This window comes from Trichoderma harzianum (genome assembly GCF_003025095.1).
Source record: "Trichoderma harzianum CBS 226.95 unplaced genomic scaffold M431scaffold_2, whole genome shotgun sequence".
Lineage (NCBI taxonomy): Eukaryota > Fungi > Ascomycota > Sordariomycetes > Hypocreales > Hypocreaceae > Trichoderma > Trichoderma harzianum.
Genome location: NW_020209250.1, coordinates 2941473 through 2964761, shown reverse-complemented (window position 1 = coordinate 2964761; position 23289 = coordinate 2941473). Strand labels below are relative to the sequence as shown.

Sequence of the window (23289 nt, the reverse complement as noted above, 5' to 3'; positions counted from 1 at the left end):
CTTCCGCATCGAAAACCCTCCAGCGAGACGACGAGACGACGTTATTTCCGAAGGCGAAATCCGGCGTTGGAGCGGTCTGCTTTTTTTTCTTACTAGGAACAAGGACCCTGACGATTTTTTTTTTCTTTTCCCCTGCATTAGATGGCCAAGACTCAAAAGAACAAGGCGACGTCGTATCACTTGGGTCAGCTCAAGGCCAAGCTGGCCAAGCTGAAACGTGAGCTGCTCACCCCCAGCAGCAGCGGCGGCGGCGGCGGTGCCGGTTTCGACGTGGCCAGGACGGGTGTGGCCAGTATTGGCTTCATTGGGTTTCCGTCCGTGGGCAAGAGTACATTGATGAGCAGGTTGACGGGGCAGCACTCAGAAGCTGCGGCGTACGAGTTTACGACGCTGACGTCGGTTCCCGGTCAGGTCATGTACAATGGTGCGTGTTGCTGTGATTATTTTGTTTTTCTTTCTTTTCGCCCGCTTGGGAGAGCGAGAGGACGAGAGAATGATGGGAATAATGCTAACCAAACATTGCTGCATACAGGCGCCCCCTTACAGATTATCGATCTTCCCGGAATCATCGAGGGAGCCAAGGACGGTCGAGGAAGAGGTCGCCAGGTCATCGCCGTCGCCAAGACGTGCCATTTGATTTTCATTGTGCTCGACGTCAACAAGCCCTTGACGGACAAGCGAGTCATTGAGGCCGAACTCGAGGGCTTCGGCATCCGCATCAACAAAGAGCCCCCCAACATTACGTTCAGGAAGAAGGACAAGGGTGGCTTGAACATCACCAGCACCCAGCCCCTGACGCACATCGACCACGACGAGATCAAGGCGGTCATGAGCGAGTACCGCATTAACTCTGCTGATATTACTATTCGATGCGATGCTACTGTTGATGATTTGATTGACATTATCGAGGCAAAGAGCCGAAGGTGAGTGAAAGAGGCAACGAGAATTGTTCCGAAACTACGCGTTGGCTGGCAAACTGGATGATGGATTGCTAATGCTGCTGAATAGTTATATTCCCGTTGTCTACTGTCTCAACAAGATCGATTCCATCAGCATCGAAGAGCTGGATCTGCTCTACCGAATCCCCAACTCAGTCCCCATCAGCTCCGAGCACGGATGGAACATTGACGAGCTCATGGAAGCCATGTGGGAGAAGCTGAGCCTGAAACGAGTGTATACAAAGCCCAAGGGCAGGGCACCCGACTACTCAGCCCCCGTTGTGCTCAAAGCGTCGAGATGCACCGTGGAAGACTTTGTGAGTCACTAAGAAGACCACCCCCCTCTACCCTTATTACTATCACGAGGACTTCTCAACTAATGTGCGTTACACAACATTAGTGCAACGCTATTCACCGCAGCATTGTGGAACAGTTCAAGTCAGCCATTGTTTATGGCAAGTCGGTGAAGCATCAGCCGCAGAGGGTTGGTCTGGCACACGAGCTGGAAGATGAAGATGTCGGTATGTATTACTGTCTGCTTTTTACGTCCTCTACCCCTTATGTTGTGTGAGAATTGGACCGCAGCGAACACACAAAGACTAATTTGGGTTATTACCAGTGACTATTATCAAGCGATGATTTGACAATTTCCAAAGCCCAAAACTACAGTGGGCAATCCGCCGGATGAAGGAGAAGACGACATAACTCATCCGGCTCTTTGAAGTGCCGTGCAAAACCAAGGAGGCTGTCATCCGTTATCTGCCCGCGAAGCCCAAGTCCCGAGTTTCGGCCCAGCAAATGGACCAAGCAGAATTTCATTCACAAAGCCCGAGCGCTTCGGGGGCCAGGGGTACATCCTACGTGGTTGTTTTCAGTTCATGCAAACCTTGGCCGGGTGACTGGCCGGGAACGGGACAGGGATGGGCGGCATTGATGTGGCATATTGCACGAGCATGACAGTTTCAAAGGCCAATGCGCAGGCAATTCGCGACTCGGCACGTCAGAAGGGGAATGAGCTATGATGATCGGCGGCAATGATTCTCTAGGCCCTAAGGAGATGGGAGTAGAATGGTGCATGGAAATGGGACAGTAACAACGCCGCCACCAAGCAACAACTACAACGGCAGCAACAACAGCAAAAAGAAAATTAAAAAGAAAAAAAGAACAAAAGGAAAAGGGGGGATGGCAGACTACGGGGCAAGTGGCAGGGCGTTCACTTTGGGGACTCAAATGAGAAAAGTAGTTACTTTGTAGTACGCCGTGCTCTGACGCTCATAGAAAATAGCCCAATTTCCCTCTCCCAACGATCAGAGCAGTCAAGTCCGTCCAGCGTGCCATCGACAGGGACAACAGACATGGCATACAGAGCACGTGTACGGGTGTCAAATGAGTTGCGTAGAAGCGATAACTGGCACGCGAGTAATTCGTCCTGAAGATAAACCTCGGGGTCCGCTGTTTCGTACGCCTTACTCGCTGTTCGACGATGGATGGTCATAGGCGTGTGAAGAAAAGCATGAACGTAGTTGAATGGGCCATGGCCCAATCCCCGGGGGGGCTGATGTACTTTGGCCCTGCATAGCCGAGGGCCTCTCGATCTGCGGCCGCCCTTCGCAGAAAAAAAAAAGTAGAGCTAGAAACGTGGGGATGGGAAGAGTCCCTTTTGGGGCTGCGGACGAGAGCCCAACCTGGGGCTACACCAAGAAGAGACAACCCGGGAGAGGGGGGTGTGAGCGAGAGAGAGAAAAGAACAAGAGAGAGAGGGCACTCCGGCCTTGACGCTAATTGGAAGTTCGCAGGGTGGCTTTGGATGGGCGACGCAGCAACACGATTCGCTGGATATGGAGGCCCGATGCTGGCTGCATTGCGCCCCAGGGAGTTGTATTGGGCCTTGGTTGTCTCCAGCCCAGCCTTTCAGAGAGCTTCTCTTGCCGCCCAGACGAGGAAGAACTAGAAAATGATGGGCGCCGGGTGGAGACGCATGCGGAAGGCGCATTATTTGGTTTCTTGTTCTTTATGGCGGTGACCCTGCTCGAGACTCTGTATTCGTACGTATTTGTGAGCTCTTGATTTTCTCTGATCCACCTTTGGTGCCAAGTGCCGGAGGAATGCCACTGGCTTCTAAACGTCTAAGTCGAGCCCCGAATTGTTGCTTTGCGAGAGATTGGTGAGTGGGCCAACAGCGACCCGGTCTGAAAAGAACCCCTGTGCTTCATACGGAAGCCAAGTGAGTGCTGCCAAAGGGCAACAAGAGCATGACCACAGGCAGAGACACAAAACACGCGGTCGGTCAAGCCACCTTCATCATGCGTACAGGTACGGGACCCGGCCTGGGATAAGAATCGAGTGGTGAGTGGTCGTGGTGTCGCTTGCTTTCGAAGGAGTGGAGAGATAAAGCCATCTTGACAATGGCGGCCGGTCTAGGAGACGGGACATGGGAGGGGAAGCCGCAGGGGCAGCCTGTACGAACGAGGGTTTGCATGCCATGTTGCAAGGTGCTCACCTGTAAGTACTAGGCCCAGTAATCGCATCCTCAGTGGCCGTAGTCGTACAGGTACTGTGCTCGTACATGCTGCTAGCACTCCATGTGATACTCGTACATGCTTGAGCAGACGCTTCGCGGGAACGAGGATTTTGGTGGCGGCCTGTGTTTTTTAGCAAAGATGAGCGCGCGGCGCGGCATGGCTCATGCATGTCCTTACTGACTACGGAGTAGTTCGCCCGCAGCGGAGACGGAGACAAGAGCCATAAGGCACAGACCAGTGTTGGCCCTGCCGTCAAGAGAACACTAACATGATGCTGCCCTTGTTGAAAGCATACATGGAGACCTTGCAAAGTTGAGTTGCGATGTCTTGATAGGTACGAGTACTTGACTGTGTTCAATGCTCGTACGTACATGCCAGCAGAAGGGAAATCCAATTTTGCAATGGGGCTCGGTGGAGGTGCATAATGCGATAGATAACATCGTGATGCCGGTGAACCAGGCATGATGCCCTGTACCCATGTGCAAGCAGAGCTGGATGGGCTTTCGGTGACAGAGCCTCCGCCGCGGAGCCGCATCATACAAGCCATTGTATCGTACAGGCCGAGCCATGCCGCAAATGAAGTCTTCCACACAGAACACGCCGAAAGTTGGTGGTAGATTTCCACCTGCTGCTCCCTATGGCGGCCAGGATGATGAGACGACTGAGGGTTCGACAAACTCGGCGTTTGCTATATTGTCTACTACAGGTTTGGAAAGTATTCTTCCATATACGAAGCCATCGTCCGGAGACAATTGTATCACCTTTGCCTGAAATGAGAACTCGACGACGTCGTACAAGCAGACTACCGGACAATTTCGCCACGAGGAAACTGGGAAACCTTGAAGACCGATTCCATGGGGTGTTTTCCTATTACGGAGAGCGTCACGCGGCAATATTCCTTCGAGGTATCAGCTCCCTCGAGAAGTGTAATTGGCTGTTTTTGGTATCACCACCAACCAGTCATGATCCACCTTGCCGGCACCTGGACGCGTTTTGAAGAGTGGGCATCGGTAGATCTCGTCGGGATTGGCCGCCTCCTTCCATCTAATTAAAGTCTCCATTTCCATTGGATCAAATCGCGTGTAGCTGAATCATCGACTCTGCCCAAGAGAGAAAGGTTGTTATTCCTACACGAAGTCCAGAATGACCAGGTACTGGTGATGATTTTCATGCCGCCTTGGTTCAGTTGGCTGTTGGGAAAAGCACAGGATGAGGACGCGTCACATCTCTCAACATTTGGTTGCTGAGAACACCCAACGGTATGCTTCGTTGAGCTGCTGCACTGATATCGCCTAACGTCTATTTCGTAAGTCGGAGACAGAATATGAGGAGCTAGTAGAGAGACCAACGGCGGCTCTTTTCGGGAGAGAAAGGTTGATAGCATGAGATTGACGAGAGGATGCTAAATTGGACCTGGCCCTCAGTCTAATAACACATGGCAGGGCCCATGCTGAGCCAAATCTTAACGCACTACCGTGAAAGGATGGGGAATATAATCATTCAATGCCGGCAGTCAGTGAATATGTTCAGCCGTACAGCATCATGTTGGACTCACGAATGCCTCCAGAAGAAGCCATCGTGGAGACCGGGTGTTGTCACACGCCTGTGAGGTACGAGTACTGCCTCTCTCTGTCTTCTCTGGTAAGTGCCAGGTGCTCCGTGTATCTTGCTGGGATTGAACGCTGAGCACGGACCTCCACGCAGCGGCAGCCAGAGGCAGGGGTTGAAATTGGCCAACTGGAAGAGAGCCTGGAAGCGGAAGCTATTCACTTGGCGCGGACGCCACCAGCCCCTTGTCCCCGTTCAATTTGAGCGACGACGAGAACAAAAGATGCCCAGATATTCACAGCATGCAGCTTAAGAACTCCCTGGCCTTGGATCGGAAGCTTGTGAGGTCGGGTTAACGATATGCCGGTTATATGAGTATGTCACTACCAGCATGAAGTTAATCTTTGGTGTTGGTATACGATATGTAATCGTTCTGGTAGGTATGTAGGTACTAACAGGGGTGCAGAGCTGCTTGTGTACGTACTTTTAAGTATCATATCCTCATGACCTATCTCTTGACAGGTGCCTGTTTGTGATTTCCACCGGACCGTCCGGGTAAAAAGAAAGAAAGGGAAGGTGAAAAAAGATTTCGGACTGAGCGCCATAGTAAATGAATTCGATATCGAACTCTCCAAGGATGGGAGACTGGTGCTGCAATAAGCAGTTCTACATCACGTTGTTCCGTCTAACAGGCTGTGATTGGAGTGTCAGCACTGCTATTGTTCTCAGAGGCACCTCCGTCGTAAACTGACCACTGATACCGTTGTCTAGTACAATGCCAAGCCTCATTTTTTCTGAATAAGAGACCCTCTAGCACAAATAGGCTGATGAAACGGCACCGTAAGACGTTTGTGCGTAGATAGAGAAGCATGTGCATGACTTCGCCAAGTTGGTCAAGCGATAAGTCATGATCTCGTCCAAATTGGTCGATGAGGAAACACTCCCCTCTAGAGGCACTCGTATAGTAGTAGCCAGAGATCTTGTTGGTGGAATGGCCGATGAGCTCGAACCAAGGTTATGTTCGATGTCAAGCGATCCAACAGTTACACCCCTCTTAGTGCTTTAGCGTGTGAACTACCACCACGCCATGGCTCGCCGCCTCGCCGCCTCATCATCCTCCAGAAGTACTGCTTGCAAGATAGAAGCCGTCGAATACTTCACACAAGTATTTACCTCAAGAAGGAATAGGCTAGTGGCACGGCCCTGGCCAACGTGGACGGTCTTCCCGCGCTCCCGTGCGTTGACTTTCAGAATAAAGCTCGAGAGCACTAGAGGGTATTTCGCACAGCAATGTCGATCAATCTTGTCTTATAAGACGAGCCAACGGCAGGTTCGGTAAGTCTCAAAGCTTCTCAGGCCAATATTGGCTTTCGAATGAGCGGGTGACCATAAATCTTGTTGCTTCCGTCGGGGTAGAACCAAGCTACGATGGTCGTGTCTCGAGCAGAGGGACAACCTGGACCCTTTCTCGTTGAACTAAAAAAATAATTATCGGTCAGCAGCTTCGGCATGAGCAGGCTTGCCTGTGGACGAAATGGCGGATTGGTCTCTGCCTTTGCGGCGTAGTCAAGATGGCGTCGATAAAGCGGCTGTAATTTCTCTTGTTGCTAGTGATAGTATTTCCGATGAGCGGCTAGGATTAGCTACCCCTGTCAGTAGTATAGCACCCATCATTTGGCGCGCTCGACTTGCGCGTAGCTGAAAACGTGGAGAAGAGGGCAACCGGTAGGAGTACCAACAGGTACGACTCAGCATCCTACCTAGTAGGTAACCTCCATCTGGGGGCAACTCTCAAATCTCCGTAAGCTATTATATCTGAAACTTCCATTTGTCTAATGCTTAAAATTGCGTATACTTGCACTCGTAAACGGCGCGGTGGTGGAGACGGTTGTGGCTGAACAAGTGCCTCTCTGGCATTGGGCTGTCATTTACATCTGGAGTACTTCCTCGACGGCCACCGTTCCTTAGCTTGATTGACATGATCAGCTGCGGCACTTCGTACATGAGGGCATAACTGTACCTTGAACTAGGCAAATGATTCGTTGTTGATCGGTATCATCTGCGACAAGTGCGCTAGCTAGTTCGGGCCGCTCCACAGAGACATGCTCCAACCCCTCTCTTGTATACGAGCCGTTGAAGCCTCATCCACCACAGCTTGAGCAGCGACTTGGCAGTCAATCTACTCAGCTATCACTCGCGAGATTCGAGCGTAGAAAGACTGCTTTTAGCTGGAGAGCTGAACTCCGTGGCGAATCTCGAGACCAAGTGGCTGTGTTTGCATGGTGTTTGATACAGAACATTTCGATTCGTAATTGTCCACAAGCCCAGGTACGGTGTGTTTGCGCGGGCTTCGCTGTGGCTATTGGTGATGAGACCGGGATCAAGGTTTCTTATTTTTTGCCGGGGTTCTTTGACGCTGCTGCGTCCTCGTACGGTAGAGCAGCTTCGTACTGGGTACCTGGAGCGCTCCGGAGGGTGGAAGTGGATTTTCCACAATACCTGTGCTGTGCTGTACTGTAATCCTGCTTGGATGGATGCTTGCCCGGAAGACTATTTCCTAGTCTGGCTGATGAAATCGTCGACCCATGAATATGCCGGGCCAGGCTCTCGTGCGCCGGAATCGCGATGAAGCCCTGGGCAGCAGTCAGTTCTGGACTTGTACTCGTACAAGCACTCGTAGTCGGTGACGGTCCATGTTCATCCTACCTAGACAACCACATGGGGCTTGGAAGCAGCGGCTTTTTGCGTACTTGCACCGAGTGGTACTAGCATTGTGCATGGCCATCGGAAGTATTGCGCTCGCGTGGTTTTCGTGCTTCTCTCTGGGCTCATTTTGGGTGCTCAACGTGCTTGAAGCGTTGCCGTTGCCTGAGATGAATAAGCTTCATTCTGTCTATCCTTGTCGTTGATGGCTCTTGTCACGCTTCTGGGCCGACGTCACGGAGGGAAGGTACGGAATGCTGAATCATTTTTTTCCGACGTCGCACAACACCAGACAGGGCATCTACTCTGGATGCTACCTACTAACTTACTAAGAGCATACATACTCGTATGCTGCATCCTGCAACAGGCCGTGCAGAAAGGAAACTTGTTCCAACTTACAAGGCCGACGGCACGGATGCGACACAGCGCCAGCAGAAGCTCAGGAGACCGCCAACGAACCAATATTAATCAGTGAGTGGGTGTGGGTTTGCCTTGCCTGTACCTACATATGGTCCCATGTCGAGTTCCCAGATCCCGCCGACGCTGCCTCTTCTGGCCATGCTGGCCCTGGTCACCCGTTGGTCAATGTTTGCCCTATCATGCCCAATCTCCATGATCCATGGCCCGTTCCCAATCCTAGCTTGTCCGTCCAGAGCACCCCTCAGTCATTCCGGTCTCTGGTCTCTCAGGCCCATTCCCTTCTGGGACGGAATCCCACCCGTCTTCTCCCTAGCAAACAAGGGCGCCGGACATGCAGACAAGCAAGCTATGTAGACAGCCAAAACTGACACACGCAGACTCACTCACTCACTCACTTATAGGTTAAAGGTACGAGTACCTACTGTAGCTCAACTCGCCCACACGATGGAGAGGCGCCCATTACCTTGCCGACTCACACGCCCCCTCCTCTCCATGGGCCCCCTGCATCAGGGCCCCTGGACGTACATGTACAGGACCTCTTCGTGCATGCGTCTGCATGCCTGCCTCCACGGCCAACGTTCCGCTTCCTTCGCAGACAATGCGCTCCGGCTTCAGCATCTTCCCAGGACGAGTACAGTTACAAGAGCCACTTCTTGTACGCCTCTGGGAGGATACTGCTTGGATACCCTAGTCTAGCCCGGCTTGGTAGACCTAGCATAGCACTGGCTGGTGGGCCACTTGCTCGTCTGCAGCAAACCACCGAGCTTGCCGTCTCCTTGACCAACAGCATCGGCCTGCTGCAGCTTGTCAGATCTTGTACGGACTCGCTTGCCGCACAGACAAGCACGCGGTGCGACGACTTCCACTTCCACTGCCAGGTCCGGGGCCGGTACTTGGTTTATCATCTTAGATGCATCACCGCCCCTCGACCAGACCGAATGCTGCTACTTTCTGTTCTTGCCCAGGGCTGACATGAGTCGTTTCCCTTCTCCGCAGTCTTGTATTTTCACCCCCACGAAAGCACGAGGCAGCGAGTAACGGCGAAGAAAAGTTCCGTCATTGTCTCACCAGACCGTTACCGCGCGGAAGAGAGTCCACCAGCGGGTCTTGCACGCTTCAGTAGTAGTTAAAGTGACGTGAGAAGCAGGGCTTTCCTTGACAGGTGTGCTTCTTTGCTTCTTTGCTTGCTCCAGGGCGTTGCTCTACAGCTGGCCAAGTAGCGATACATTATCTAGCAGAGCACCCCTCATCCAGCAAATTTGTCACCGAGACTTCATTCTTTACTATTACCCATCTTGGTTCTCTTTGCTCTCAAACTCCTACAAACTTGCTTATACTGCGATACCTTTCTCCATTATTAGTTTGCGTTGCAATCATATTTTAGCATCTCGATTTATTTGTCCTTCTCGTCTGGTCTGTTCATCTCCAAAAGAAAAGGGTTATGCCAGTCCCTAACATAACTGTCCATGAGGTTCGTACGCTTCTTTTTGTTTGCTCTGAACAAATGCTTCCCGTAACGATACTTGACATATTATTGCCGGCTCATTGATGACGGCCCAAGACAAGGTTTTGACTTTGTCTCTTCGCTGACGGATGAATGATAATACCCCCCACTCGTTCCGCTTCTCTCTTGCTCTCCTCTTCCTCCTGTCCGTTTTCTGGCAAGAGACTATTTGCCAAGTGCTGACTTTCTCAGTTTTTCAGTAACTAGCAAAACCCAGCGATAGACTGGGCCTCTAAACTTCTTGGAATACATACAATGAACACTGCTGGTCACGGTTCTGCCAACCTGGGCCAGGACGCTACTATGGTACAGAGTAACGGAGCTGGGTATTCCAGCGACCACTGGGCGAGCATCAGTCCGTATAGTCAGAGTCCTTATGGAAACAGCCCTCTGAATGAATATGGCGCCACCTTTGGCGGATTTATATCTCACGGGTTGCCATCAGAATCACTCAACAGAATGCCTCCGCCCATTCAACCGTCCATTCCTCCGCCCTCGACCCATCAGCTAATCCAGCCTGCGCCGCTAATGGGTCATCACCAGTTGCCGATGCTGAACACGCAGTGGCCGAGCCAGTTGACAAACCCGACTCCATCAGGGAGCTACTCTGCACCTCCGTTGTCGATTGCGCCGGCGTCCAGCCTGCCCCCCGTTGACCCGTCGCCGAGACCCCCTGTGCACCATGAGAAAGCAAGAAAGACGTTGAGCGCAGAGCAAAAACGGGCCATGTGCCAGTATCACGAAGACAACCCGGGCACAAGGCAGGCAGACATCGGCGCAAAATTTGGTGTTGAAAGAAGGTAACTTCTCCAAACATTACTCGGGACTTTTCCCCTTTACACTTGGACGAGAATAAACTAACGTCGGCGTCAAGCACTGTATCCAAGGTGTTGAGGCACAAGGATCAGTACCTTAAGCAAGATCCGGAGCCAGATAGCTCAGCACTCAAGCGTTTGAAGGGGAAGCATCCGGATTTTGATCGAACGCTCAGTAACTATGTCCGTCGACAACAACAACGAGGATTTGAAGTCAAAGATGAAGAGATCATCGAACAAGCAAGGCTCTTTGCTCGAGCTAGCGGCAGCCAAGACAGAGGGCTGACTAACATTAACAGCAACTGGCTCCTCAAATTCAAGCAAAAACACGGCATAGGGGCTGGCCGGTTAATGCGCCGTGCCTCTGAAACGAACATTCCGGACCGCATTGCTGTGTCCACAGCTATTCCACGTTTCACAGGAGATAAAACAAATCCTAACGTCTCTCCTGTTTCTCCGACTCAACAACTCTCCCCTTTGTCTGCCAGCCGCAGCGATGAGGACTTGCAAGCTGAAGCACATGAATTCAGTTTTCGGTACGGACATGCTGGGTCACACTCCTCTACATCGTTGGCCAGCGATTTGAGGGACCCAAGTGTTTCGTTCCCCGGTGATACGATAAGCCCAACAGCGCCCTTTCACTTCTCACCTGACCCCAACATTGGAGCGTTTCAAAATAGTTTACACATACAACCGGCCGCCCCTGATTTCCAACAACATCGCGGAAAGAGAAGCAACACATTCCCTTCTCTTAACATCGACTGTGTGAACCAGGATATAAGTGCGGGTCCACTCACCCCTCGACACCCATCTGCCGTCACGTCAGCTTCAACACTTGAATCACCAACAAATGACATCCGAAACACTCCTTTCACGCTTGATTCAACAGTATCATCGCCGCCGGCTTTACGCCGCAGCAGTAGCAACTCGAGTATTGCTGCGCGGTCAAACAACCCTTCCACAAACACTAGCTCTGTATCCTCGACAACTGCCGACTCTTCGCCAACATCTCCGACCCCCGAGGATGCTAGACGTGCCGCGGAAACGCTGCTAAATTATCTGCACAGCATGACACCCAATGGGCCATTTGACAAAAGCGACTACGCCACCATCGTTCAACTTACAAAGAAGCTACAATTACATCAACATCAGACTACTCGTCCTTCTATAGGAGGGCTATCGAGGATCCCCGAAGGCGATGACGGGGAAATTCAGTCGTTGACTGAGACATCGATGGTGGGGATATGACAGAGACATCAAATGGGTCTCTGGAATATCAACTACACACTTCTTTCATACGCATACGCCTGTTTCCCTGTTTTTGAATGTCTGTTATCGAAGTTTTTTTTCCCCTGGCGTTACGGAATTTTTTGAGCATTTCTGGAACAAACAAAGGAATGAGTATGGGAAGAAGACGGCGGACCGGGCTACCCAACTCGGAGTAAGAGCAAAGATGATCTTTTCACATCGAATCAATGCTGTGGCACCGACCTATTTCATATAACATGAAAAGGCTTCCGCTTCCACACCGCAGGCGACGGAAGTGGCCCCTAAGGAATGGACAAGGAACTGAACTGGATGGAAACGGGGTTATAACTAAAAGAGAAAGGCGACTTCATCTGGCAACAGATCTACCAGCATCAAAACTGATTTTTTTTTTTTTCTTCTATCATTCAGATATCACTCATTTCATTATTTTTTTAACCTGGTTTCCATTCGAAACCAGTGCGATGACACCTACCACTCTCCTAACACATATCTAGCGACCAAAGATTCTGCTTGCTGCTCGCGCGCAACCTGAGTGTGCTACTGCTTTGATTCTTATTTCATCCGCCTTTTGAATTTTCTTTACATATTTTCTTCTTATCCTTGGTTGGACTTGATACACCAAAAAAAGGACAAAAAAAGACGGACAGGTGTCGCTGACATGGTGTGGGAGTAAGCAGGACCTTGGGCTCCATCCCCTGCCGCTTCTGGTTTTCTTAAGATTATCTACTTGGGTCTTAACATTTCTACATTTTCCTGTTTCATTATTTGTCGTGATATTTCATTTTTTGAAAGGATATGAATTGGGGGAACAAGACAAGACCAAAAAAATTACAAGGGCCTGTTTGGCACCATACTCCTCACGGAGAAAGCATGCTTTTCAATATCAAATGTGTTTTTTTGTACGGGAATGACCAAAAGAGGGTCTTCGGGGAGCGGGGGGGAACCCATATGGGGACATAATTTTCTTCTCGGCATCTACATGCTTTTTTCGCTTTGTTACTGTACCGGCTAATCCCCGTTTTTTTTCTCAACTTTTGTCATTTAATATGGGCCACATTTAACATTGTGTGTGAGTATCTGCGTGTACTGGGTACATGTCGATGGTCTGTCTATCCCATGTGGAGGTCGAGAGCAGGTGTCCAGATGGGGACCTGGAACAGGGGGCTACGAGTAGGCAGAAGCTATAATACACACTATTACTGGGCACGACTACGAGTTGCACACTGCTGGTTCAAATCCGTACAGAGTACTACGTGCGCAAAAAGGTTGTGTTTATGCACTTTACAGTTAATAAGGTATATTCGTGGGTGCTTAGTATTAACCAAGTCTGTCTTGCCGTAGCTCCACAACGCCCTTGTCGCTTAGCTCTGGCATCAGCCTCACAAGAACCAGTTCCAAGGCGCTATACATCAAGTGTTTGTTGCAGTACTCGTCCCCAACGACGTCGAGGAGACTCTCGAGCTCATCCAAGATCCTCTCGTGGTCCTCCTCGTCGATCGCGGCAGAAGGCGATCCCGCATCATCGCCAGGGCCAAACAGCCCGCCCAGGCGCCAATGCCGACGGCCAAAGTACACGCGGGTCACGCTTGCAGGGAGCAAGTCCGAGATAGCGCTGGCGGCCCTACGGCGCAGAGCGAGCAGCTCCCTCTCCGACTGGGGAGCCACAAGAGTGGACGTGCCGGGGCTGTTGTTAGGAAACAGGGCGCCTCGGAGCGACCGAAGGATGGGTGGTAGATGAGACGAATCGAAGAGAGATTGAATATGGTGCGAGAGGAGTCTACACAAGCCGACGGAAAAGCAAAAGGGCCATTAGTTAGCTTCAGTTAGTCCCCCATCAGAGAGCAAGAGAGAGAAAAAAACGACGAGCCCGGGAAAGAAATGGATATTCCCATCGGGTCCGCCCGCTATAGGTGGGGAAAGAAAGCGAGATTCAGAAGGGGAGGGGTTGGTGGATGCTGTGTGTGGGTAGACAAGAAAAAGAGATAGAGAATGCGAGAAGGAAGCGTTGCCATCGAGAGCCACTTGCTGGCAAGTTTAGCTTGTGAAAGGGGACGTCTTGTCAAGGATGACCCGTGCTCCCTTCTCTCAAGGTGTGATGGAGAAAGGTACATGTGATCATGGGTCAAGGTCAAGGCCAGAGAGGGGGGAGAGAAAGCTCCTCATGCTATCCATGATCCATGGAGGCAAATGTTGAACCAGATTGGATAGCAAGACAGGAGGCTTGCTGCGTGCGGGGAAAACAAGAAAGGAACATCTCCGATGTGTGGTACGGTGCCTGCTGGATCTTCGTAGTGCGGCGAGGGACCTGCCAATGGGCATCGTGGGAGAAAGTGATGTGTCGTGCTCCATGTCGGTCAGGTAATGCGGCAACAGCCAGGAGTCGTTGCGACGACGGAGGGTGAAGGAGGCTCACAGGCCACTTGCCAACGAGCGCCTTGCATAAGCGCGTTCTCGCCCAAAGTCCGTTGATTTCTGACAGGTAGTTTCGTATGATTCCTTTAGCCATTGACGCAAACGATCCCAGCTTCCGCAACAAGCCAGCGGAGGAGGAGAAGCGAGTGACATGCGTCCCATCAGTGGCCTTGGGTACTAACCACCGAGCGCCCACGCGTGGTGGAGCAGTCGCTGGGACAAACGGGTTTTTTTCCTTTCCGTGTGACAAGAGAAACCGGCGCGGTCAGGAACCACGAGGCCTTGCCTGCTTTGGGGGAAGTCGGCCCAATGGACAGCAGATGGCTACCTGGAGGTGGCGCGGCACGGGGCGAGCGGGTGATTTGATTTTCAGACGAAATGCTCTTCCAACACCCTTTCGTCGTGAGAGGCTAGACAGCTGGGGTCCTGACCCGCTTTCTCTCGTAGCTGATTGCCCCCCCTGTTCGAGGCCGGCGCGTAATAAAGGCTTCTCGATGGACGGGCCGTTTTGTGGTGGCCCAGGCCGGCGCGATAATTTCGAGCAATCGGAGCCGAGATGGCGAGCCTCGCATTTCCATTGGCTAGCCAGGTAAGGAGCTAGCAGCCCAGATCTAGAATGCTCGGTGTGGTGTGGTCTTGGGTTGCAAATTGCGCCGGTCATGATAACCCTGTCGGGATGGCCATTTCGACCTCTCATCAAATGGAGCTACCTATCTACTAGATAGACTCCGAGGGCGTCGGCCAGGCAGGAGTGTGCACAATGTAGAGAGTATTTGTGCCACAGATGGGGAACGCGGCATCCGGCTAAGGCACGGTCCGTCCAGAGAGAGACCCTGTTTTGAAAGCTCACTCGCTGGAGGCAAGGGGGGTAGGAAGGTCCAGTGACTTTGTGAAGATGCGAGATGACGAGTAGAATCAACAATGATCAGGGGTGGGAAGGGAAGGGCCAAGACGATTCATCAGTACAAGGAAATTTGCGTATCTTACCTGTCGAGAGGACCATTAAGCCCCGCAATACGCCATGGCCCATCAATGGCGGCAGTCTGTAACAATGATATGAAGCCACCCAGCCAGGGTTTCCTCTCCTCCAGCTCAATCAGATTCCCAAAACACGCCCAGAGCTTGAAGCTAAGTACAGGTACTTTGGCCCCGAGGTTCGTATCCGTTGATGGTGGTGGTTGCTTGTCACTGTGAGCGTCTTCTGCGGCTTCCTCATCGAGATGAAGCGCCGTTCTGGGAGGTAGCGATATGGAGTCCGCCAAGGTGCCGGCCATGAGCCGAAGAGCGTTGAAGAAGAGGATGCCCAAGTGAATAATCAACACAAAGACCCCTTGGGCCGTCCACTTTGGAGACTTGGCCGCATCCTGACCAAGGTCTGGTGGTCCGTCCTTCCCAGACACGATCCTTGCCTTTGTCCTATCTTTCTGTTCGCCCAACGACCTTGCGGCGATACAGATGGCCTCGTAGAGCAGCCATGGCTGGGATGCTTTGCCCGCGATGACATTGCCAATGATTAACTCCGAGAATATTTGTTCCACCAGGGCCGTTAGGCAGGGGTTCTCCAAATCTTCAGTAGGGAGCAGGATGGCTAGAACACCTTGGACCAGCAACTGGCGATAGGTCGCCTCGTTCTCTCGTTGTAGCTCCCCAGCCGTGTTATCATCCAAGCGAGGCACGGGGGAAAGGAACGGCAAGGGGAAAATGGAGTGGTAGACCTCTCGGGGATCAGCATCAACCGAGGATTGCAAAGCAGATCGAGAGGCCACGCGGCGAGCTGGGACCCAGTCAGTGGCAGATCCAAAGCGTAGGGCAACGCCACACCACTACTAGCCTGTAGCATGTCTATCGAGCAGATCTGGTATTTCATCCAAGAGCAAACTCTCGAGATCCAACTTCCTAAACCTCTGCTCCAGTGCCGTGGTGCAGTGTGCAATGATACGCAGAATCTCAGGCACAAACGTCTCGTCGGCAGTGATCTTGCTATACCAGCTCTGTACAAACTCCCGCATGATTATAGCGAGGAAGGCGTAGAGCTGTAGGTCGACATCATTGCGGCTCGTCAGCGGTGGCAGCAGGAGGTCCTGGATGGCGGGCTGGGCATCTCGGCCTTTGTCTCCCAGATGCTGCGGGCACAGCGTCCGGCGGATGAGGTTCAGCGTTGCCCGATCAGACAGCGGGTCTATCGGCACGGGACGGGTGCTCCGGCGATCTGGGGTGCCGGCTTCGGGGGGCGGAGAGGCAGCAGCATGTTTTGGCCTCGTTGAGGCTCTGTGAGCGAGAGGAGGGGGAGTTGGAGCTGAAGCTGAAGCGGAGGCGGCTATCATGGCCGGCGAGTCGAGCGGCGTCGTCGCAGGATCATTGCGCGCAAGAGGCGGGGAGACGCAGAGGCGGAGAGGCGATGACGGAGAGAAACAGAAGGCAGCGGAACTGCACGGAACTGGACAGAGGAGGCTGGTCGTCAAGGTAAAGTTGGGTCGCCTGTTGGGTCGCAGGTCTGGGATATGCAGGCATGCAGTTCGATGTTTGGCCTTGAATTGGCTTGGGCTGGGCTGCACCGTGCGCTGCAGGTCACCCCGCACGTGCGTCAAGTGGGTTCACGTGTTTTGGATTAGGCGCTGTGGCGAGCTGTTTCACCGGGAATCTGCAGTAATACAGGGCACTTAGGTAGCCCGTAGATGCTGCAGCAGTCAGCTTAGCTTGGACCTCTTAAATCCTGCATATCCGGCGAAACCAGACAAGAAGTTGTAATAAAGGGACGCAGGACAACTATATAGTATATCGAGGGATTTTGATGACTCTGAAGCAACCCAGTTTTTTTATCTCTCTCTTTTTAAACGCCTCTTAGATATATAGTACATTGGAGAGGTGCATCTATGCATACAGTATAGCCGTACAACGGTGGTGGATGGTTTACACTTCTTTCAGCATGGCGTCTCGCACAAGCCTGCGCCATCAAAACCCACCTACTTCTTTGGGTTTTCTTCCTCTTCTCTATAGGTCCCTCGTGGTCGTCTCATATCTGTCAAGTTTGTTAGCCGGCCTGAAGTGGAAAAAACATTATGCAATCATCGTCAAAACGAACCTCTTTCCTCGGAACGCCCAAACGCCCCAGTTTCCACAGCTGATATCCTGAGGGTCCATGTCATCAAGGTCCCATCGCAGACTCCGGAATTTGTTCTCTCCAGGCTCCAGCAGAATGTCAAACTCCCCTCCTGACTTCTTCTTCACCCATTCAACATCACGATCCAAGTCGACCTGAGTATATCCAGTGCTGATAATTGGCACCTTGGTCTCCAGCAGCAAGGGCAGAGTTTCTTCCCAATCGTGGCTGCTTGCAGGGTGGCCAAGGCCTGGGTGGAAGAGCATGAAGCAATCAAAGTAAGGATCGTAAGGCGCAAAGTGACCCGTCTTGTGAATGGTGTGGTAATAATCCACAATGGTGCTAATCTTCATGTTGTACCACACTCGGTCTTCAACTATGGTGCCAAAGGGGTTCGACGGCGTGCGTTCTGGCAGTGGGAATTCTTCGTCACGGTTGGCCATGCTCTCCGGTCCGATAAAGATAAGGTGCAGTCGTGATTCTGGGAATAGATGGGCCAGCTGCACCCATACAGGTCGTGGCAGCGATGATTCGGCTCGAGCGCCGAGAATAAATATTCTCACTGGCGGGGGTTCTGGGCGAAGCTGGTTGATGCCAGCGCCACGGCCAGACCTTGGTATATGCAGGTTATATCTCAAAGCTAGAATCGCAATCCACATTAGTCCCGTATGCAAAGAGACAACAGATGTCAAGCCACGTCCACGGCTCGGTTTGCTCTCACTTACCACTAAAGCTCTTCAACCCCTCGACCGTTAAACGTCCTCCATTCTGGATATTGTAGGGGCTCAGTTCATGAAGAACACTGCCGATTGTAATCGGATATGTAAGGAGTCGAGTGATTTGTCTCATCGAGCGGTCCGAGTCAACCGCCTCAAATTCTCGAGTGTACATGAAAGTGTCCCAATTTGTCATGTTGACCGCAGCATTCTCCATCTGAAGATCGGGGAGGTTGCCTTCGTGGAACACTCTTCCGGATCGCAGATCGTGATCGTCTTCGTTGATTTGGCGGAGAGTATCGCAGATCTTCAGATGGTTCTCATAATCATCCATCCAGTGCTCTTTGCTGCAGTATACCGCAATGCCGCAGTCGGGGCACTCGAAATCCACGTTCGCAGGCGGCATATCGCCACCAGTAGCCGGAGCAGCATCATCAACCGCCGAAGCGTCGAGGGGAACTCGGGCATGCTTGTGGTCTGGGTGAGGGCAGTATGCATGCTGCTTCATAAAGGCAGCTCGGCGACGGAATTCGGGAACTGGCGATTCAGAAAACGGATGGAAAAGGTCATCGGAGTTCAATCGAAGTGTAGATACCGGCGACTTTCCAGCAGCAGAGGCCTCAGAAGCTGCGTTGGCGCTGGATGTAAACTCCCGCGCAGTTGTCAACTTGGATCCCGCAATCGTACGTTTGGCGTCTTGCGACTTGCACGAGTGCACGCTCCGGATTGACACTTGCGCCCACGGCTTCAATGCGCCTCGCACAGCTGTTTGCCTCCGCAAAGATGCTGAGCAACGCCCACACAGGCTGTGAGCCGCTCGACGCAGAGCCGGCTCCATTGTAATGCCTGATTGACTGGAATTGACGTTGAAAGTGATCCCCCGCTATGCCTCTCTCGCCTGTATAAAAAAGATGGACTGAATGGGCGCAATTTGCAAGGAGCTCGGACCACCCTCGCACCACCCCCGCATTATTGTTCCTCCATTCTTCCGGCCCTTTTCCAAACTTTTAGCATCAAATCTCAAGCAGAGCTCCGCCTGTTGATTTTCCACACAACAACCGCTTCCCAACGCGACTGAGCTGCTCAATCGGCCATTCAAGCTTCTGAAAAGCCGTGCAGGCTTGACTGCGCCCAGTCAGGAACATGGCGACCACTTCTAACATGTTCCTTTACTCGCTGACGATCCAGCCGCCAACCAATGTCGTCCAAGCGGTTCTGGGTCAGTTCGCGGGCACCAAGGAGCAGCTCATCATCACGGGTGCTGGGTCACGGCTGGCTCTCTTACGGCCTGACCCGTCGCAGGGAAAGGTCATCACACTGCTGTCTCATGACATCTTCGGCATTATCAGGTCTTTGGCGGCCTTTCGCCTAGCAGGCAGCAATAAGGGTGAGTTCCTCAGCTCCCATTATTTTTGGAGGGGCCACATAGTGATGGTGAAGATAAAAAAAAGCTTTACAGCGCACCCTACCAGACAAACACCCCCTTATAGAGCGGGGGGTTATTGCTATTTCGCGACCAATGGGCTAATATCATGTTCCAGACTACTTAATCTTAGCAACTGACTCTGGTCGGATCACGGTTATTGAGTATCTTCCGAAAGAGAATCGATTCCACAAGCTGCATCTGGAGACTTTTGGAAAGTCTGGCGTGCGGAGAGTTATTCCTGGAGAATATCTCGCTTGTGACCCCAAGGGGCGCGCGTGTCTCATTGCATCCATTGAGAAGAACAAGCTCGTATACGTGCTCAATCGAAATTCTCAGGCAGAGCTCACCATCTCCTCGCCCCTCGAGGCTCACAAGCCTGGAGTCTTGGTCATTTCTATGGTGGCACTAGATGTTGGCTATGCCAATCCTGTGTTTGCTGCTCTAGAGATGGACTACACTGAGGCGGACCAAGATGCTACAGGGGAAGCTTTGCGAGAGCTGGAAACTCAGCTGGTCTACTATGAGCTTGATCTCGGTCTCAATCACGTCGTGAGAAAGTGGTCAGAGCCTGTAGACTCAACTGCCTCGCTGCTATTCCAGGTACCCGGTGGCAATGATGGGCCCAGTGGCGTCCTGGTGTGTGGCGAGGAGAATATCACATACCGCCATTCCAACCAAGAGGCTTTCCGGGTGCCAATTCCCCGCCGACGAGGAGCAACGGAGGATCCGTCCAGAAAGCGCACCATCATCTCTGGTGTCATGCACAAGCTCAAGGGCAGCGCTGGCGCTTTCTTCTTCCTACTCCAGACCGAGGACGGTGACATGTTCAAGGTCACAATCGACATGGTAGAGGACGAAGAAGGCAACACTACAGGTGAAGTCAGAAGGCTCAAAATCAAGTATTTCGATACAGTTCCAGCTGCAGCTAGTCTCTGTATTTTGAAGAGCGGCTTCCTCTATGTTGCCAGCCAGTTCGGAAACTTCTCCTTCTACCAATTCGAAAAACTTGGAGACGATGACGAAGAGTTGGAGTTTACCAGCGATGACTTCCCCGTCGATGCACAGGCTTCATATAATCCTGTCTACTTCTATCCCCGGCCATTGGAAAATCTGGTCCTCGTTGAGAGCATTCCTTCCATGAACCCTCTTCTTGACTGCAAGGTTGCCAACCTGACCAACGAGGATGCGCCTCAGATTTACACCATTTGCGGCAACGGTGCTCGAAGCACATTCCGGACACTGAAGCATGGGCTTGAGATTAATGAAATCGTGTCCTCTGAGCTGCCCGGTATCCCATCTGCTGTTTGGACGCTGAAGCTGAATCGAACTGCACAATATGATGCATACATTGTCCTCTCCTTTACTAACGGGACTCTTGTCCTCAGTATAGGAGAGACGGTGGAAGAAGTCAGCGACTCTGGGTTCCTTACCAGTGTCCCAACCCTGGCTGCCCAGCTGCTTGGTGATGACGGTCTGATTCAAGTTCACCCCAAGGGTATTAGGCATATCCGTAACGGGCAAGTTAACCAGTGGGACGCTCCGCAGCACCGGTCTATCGTAGCCGCTTCAACCAACGCCCACCAAGTAGCTATTGCCCTAAGCTCTGGTGAAATTGTCTATTTCGAGATGGATGATGACGGTTCATTGGCAGAATACGACGAGAAGAAAGAAATGTTCGGAACAGTTACTTGCCTGAGCCTGGGCGAAGTTCCCGAAGGCAGATTGCGGAGTTCGTTCCTTGCAGTTGGCTGTGACGACTGCACAGTTCGCATATTGAGCCTTGACCCGGAGTCTACTCTCGAAAACAAGTCAGTGCAAGCACTGACAGCAGCGCCCACCTCCCTCGCCATCATTTCCATGGAAGACTCGTCATCAGGCGGCTCCACTCTCTACCTACACATCGGCCTCTACTCAGGCGTCTACCTGCGGACTGTCTTGGATGAAGTTACTGGCGAATTAACAGACACGCGGCAGAAGTTTCTGGGGCCGAAGCAAGTGAGACTATTCCAGGTAACGGTCCAGGGAAGGACTTGTGTACTTGGTCTAAGCTCTCGACCATGGCTGGGATACGCTGATCCCATCACCAAGACTTTTGTCGTCACTCCCCTCAACTATGTTGATCTAGAATGGGGCTGGAATTTTACAAGCGAGCAGTGCGAGGAAGGCGTCGTGGGCATTCAAGGGCAAACTCTACGGTAAGTGATTGATGTCTCTTTCTCCTGAATCATATCGTGCCAAATGATGAAAAATATGGGATCCAAGCCTGCGGGCTATGAGGTTCTTATTACGCATTTTTTTTCCAATTGTTCCTACTGAAAGGCACTCGATCATCTGTTTTTGTTCTGATATCATAAAACCTACCATTGCAGATGCTGATGATTACTAGGATTTTCTCTGTCGACCGACTTGGGGACACACTTATCCAGAGTTCAATTCCCTTGACTTACACGCCCAAGAAGATGGTGAAGCATCCAGATCATCCTCTTTTCTATGTGATTGAGGCGGATAATCATACTCTTGCTCCTGAACTCTGCGCCAAATTGCTCGCAGACCCAGCCCGGGTCAATGGGGACACCAAGGTCCTTCCAGCAGAAGAATTCGGGCACCCCAGAGGCAACCGACGCTGGGCCTCGTGTATCAGCGTCGTTGACCCTCAAGCCGAAGATGGCCAAGTTCTGCAAAGAATAGACCTAGAGGAGAATGAGGCCGCAGTCAGTGTGGCCATCGTTACGTTTGCCAGTCAGGAGAACGAAACCTTCCTGGTCGTTGGAACCGGGAAAGATATGGTCGTGAACCCTCGCAGTTTTTCTGACGCATTCGTCCATATCTACCGGTTTGAGAACGACGGCAGGGGTCTAGTATTCATCCACAAAACCAAGGTCGAAGAGCCTCCTATGGCCATGATTCCTTTCCAAGGACGAGTGTTGGTGGGCATTGGAAAGACACTCCGCATATACGATCTCGGTATGCGGCAGCTGCTACGAAAGGCCCAAGCCGAAGTCGCACCACAGCAGATCATTTCTCTAAGCACGCAAGGCAACCGAATTGTTGTTGGAGACGTGCAGCAAGGCATAACCTACGCTGTCTACAAGCAGTCAACAAACAAACTCATTGCTTTCGTGGACGACACCGTCGCCAGATGGACAACGTGCACAACGATGGTAGATTATGAGACTGTTGCTGGTGGAGACAAATTCGGCAACATCTTCATCGTGCGCTCTCCGCAGAAGGCCAGTGAAGAGGCCGATGAGGAGCAAGCAGGGCTTCATTTACTCAACGCGAGAGACTATCTTCACGGAACCTCTCATCGCCTGGATCTGATGTGCCACCTCTTCACTCAGGATATTCCAACGAGCATTGCCAAAACCAGCTTGGTGGTTGGAGGGCAGGACGTCCTGTTGTGGAGCGGACTTATGGGCACTATTGGTGTTTTGATTCCGTTTGTTACGCGAGAAGATACAGACTTCTTCCAAAGTCTAGAACAGCATATGAGGGCCGAGGATCCTCCTCTGGCAGGCCGAGACCACTTAATGTACCGCAGCTACTATGCACCCATGAAGGGCATCATCGACGGTGATCTCTGTGAGAGATATGCTCTGCTTCCAAATGATAAGAAGCAAATGATTGCAGGGGAGCTGGACCGCTCTGTCCGAGAAATTGAGCGGAAAATATCGGTAAGGACCTGCCTTCCCTCATACACCATACCGTATCACGGCGAAACACAAGCTAACAGTTCACACTTAGGACATCCGAACTCGGTCTGCCTTTTAAGAGCCTTGGTTTTTACTTTTACTTTAATTTTATCATGTGGAATATATGGCAATGAATGGTGTAACTAAGTAGGTTTCAGGGATGATGGCGTTACATACAGGATGATATATGCCCAATAGGCTAGGCAGAAGGCATCCAAGAAGAT

The 23289-nt window shown here is 51.8% G+C and overlaps 5 protein-coding genes across 5 annotated transcripts; 3 read left to right on the top strand and 2 right to left on the bottom strand.

The window, feature by feature from the left end:
- Positions 1-141: 141 nt before the first annotated feature.
- M431DRAFT_75441 (hypothetical protein) lies at positions 142-1509 on the top strand (the record flags this gene model as incomplete). The annotated part of the gene is made up of 4 exons (XM_024922335.1): positions 142-424; positions 533-923; positions 1009-1255; positions 1339-1509. The coding sequence occupies 4 exons, from the start codon at positions 142-144 to the stop codon at positions 1507-1509; spliced, it is 1092 nt and encodes a 363-aa protein (XP_024779201.1).
- A 1674-nt stretch (positions 1510-3183) lies between these two features.
- Positions 3184-4258, bottom strand: M431DRAFT_305864 (hypothetical protein). Its single transcript, XM_024914187.1, has one exon. It carries the CDS (start codon positions 4005-4007, stop codon positions 3435-3437), a length of 573 nt encoding a protein of 190 aa, XP_024779200.1. The 5' UTR covers positions 4008-4258; the 3' UTR covers positions 3184-3434.
- Positions 4259-9938: 5680 nt separating this feature from the next.
- M431DRAFT_76899 (hypothetical protein) lies at positions 9939-11698 on the top strand (the record flags this gene model as incomplete). Its single annotated transcript, XM_024922509.1, has 2 exons — positions 9939-10435; positions 10510-11698. 2 exons carry the CDS (start codon positions 9939-9941, stop codon positions 11696-11698), a joined length of 1686 nt encoding a protein of 561 aa, XP_024779199.1.
- A 1338-nt stretch (positions 11699-13036) lies between these two features.
- M431DRAFT_491115 (hypothetical protein) lies at positions 13037-18785 on the bottom strand (the record flags this gene model as incomplete). Its single annotated transcript, XM_024916874.1, has 7 exons — positions 13037-13496; positions 15119-15774; positions 15953-15954; positions 16011-16582; positions 17099-17122; positions 17214-17871; positions 17957-18785. 7 exons carry the CDS (start codon positions 18783-18785, stop codon positions 13037-13039), a joined length of 3201 nt encoding a protein of 1066 aa, XP_024779198.1.
- A 305-nt stretch (positions 18786-19090) lies between these two features.
- Positions 19091-23144, top strand: M431DRAFT_74971 (hypothetical protein; the record flags this gene model as incomplete). The annotated part of the gene is made up of 4 exons (XM_024922291.1): positions 19091-19334; positions 19489-21568; positions 21760-23047; positions 23118-23144. The coding sequence occupies 4 exons, from the start codon at positions 19091-19093 to the stop codon at positions 23142-23144; spliced, it is 3639 nt and encodes a 1212-aa protein (XP_024779197.1).
- Positions 23145-23289: the final 145 nt, after the last annotated feature.

Excerpts from the sequence above, each read along its gene's own strand:
- M431DRAFT_305864 (XM_024914187.1), bottom strand. The coding sequence starts at position 4,007 with ATGGCTTGTATGATGCGGCTCCGCGGCGGAGGCTCTGTCACCGAAAGC.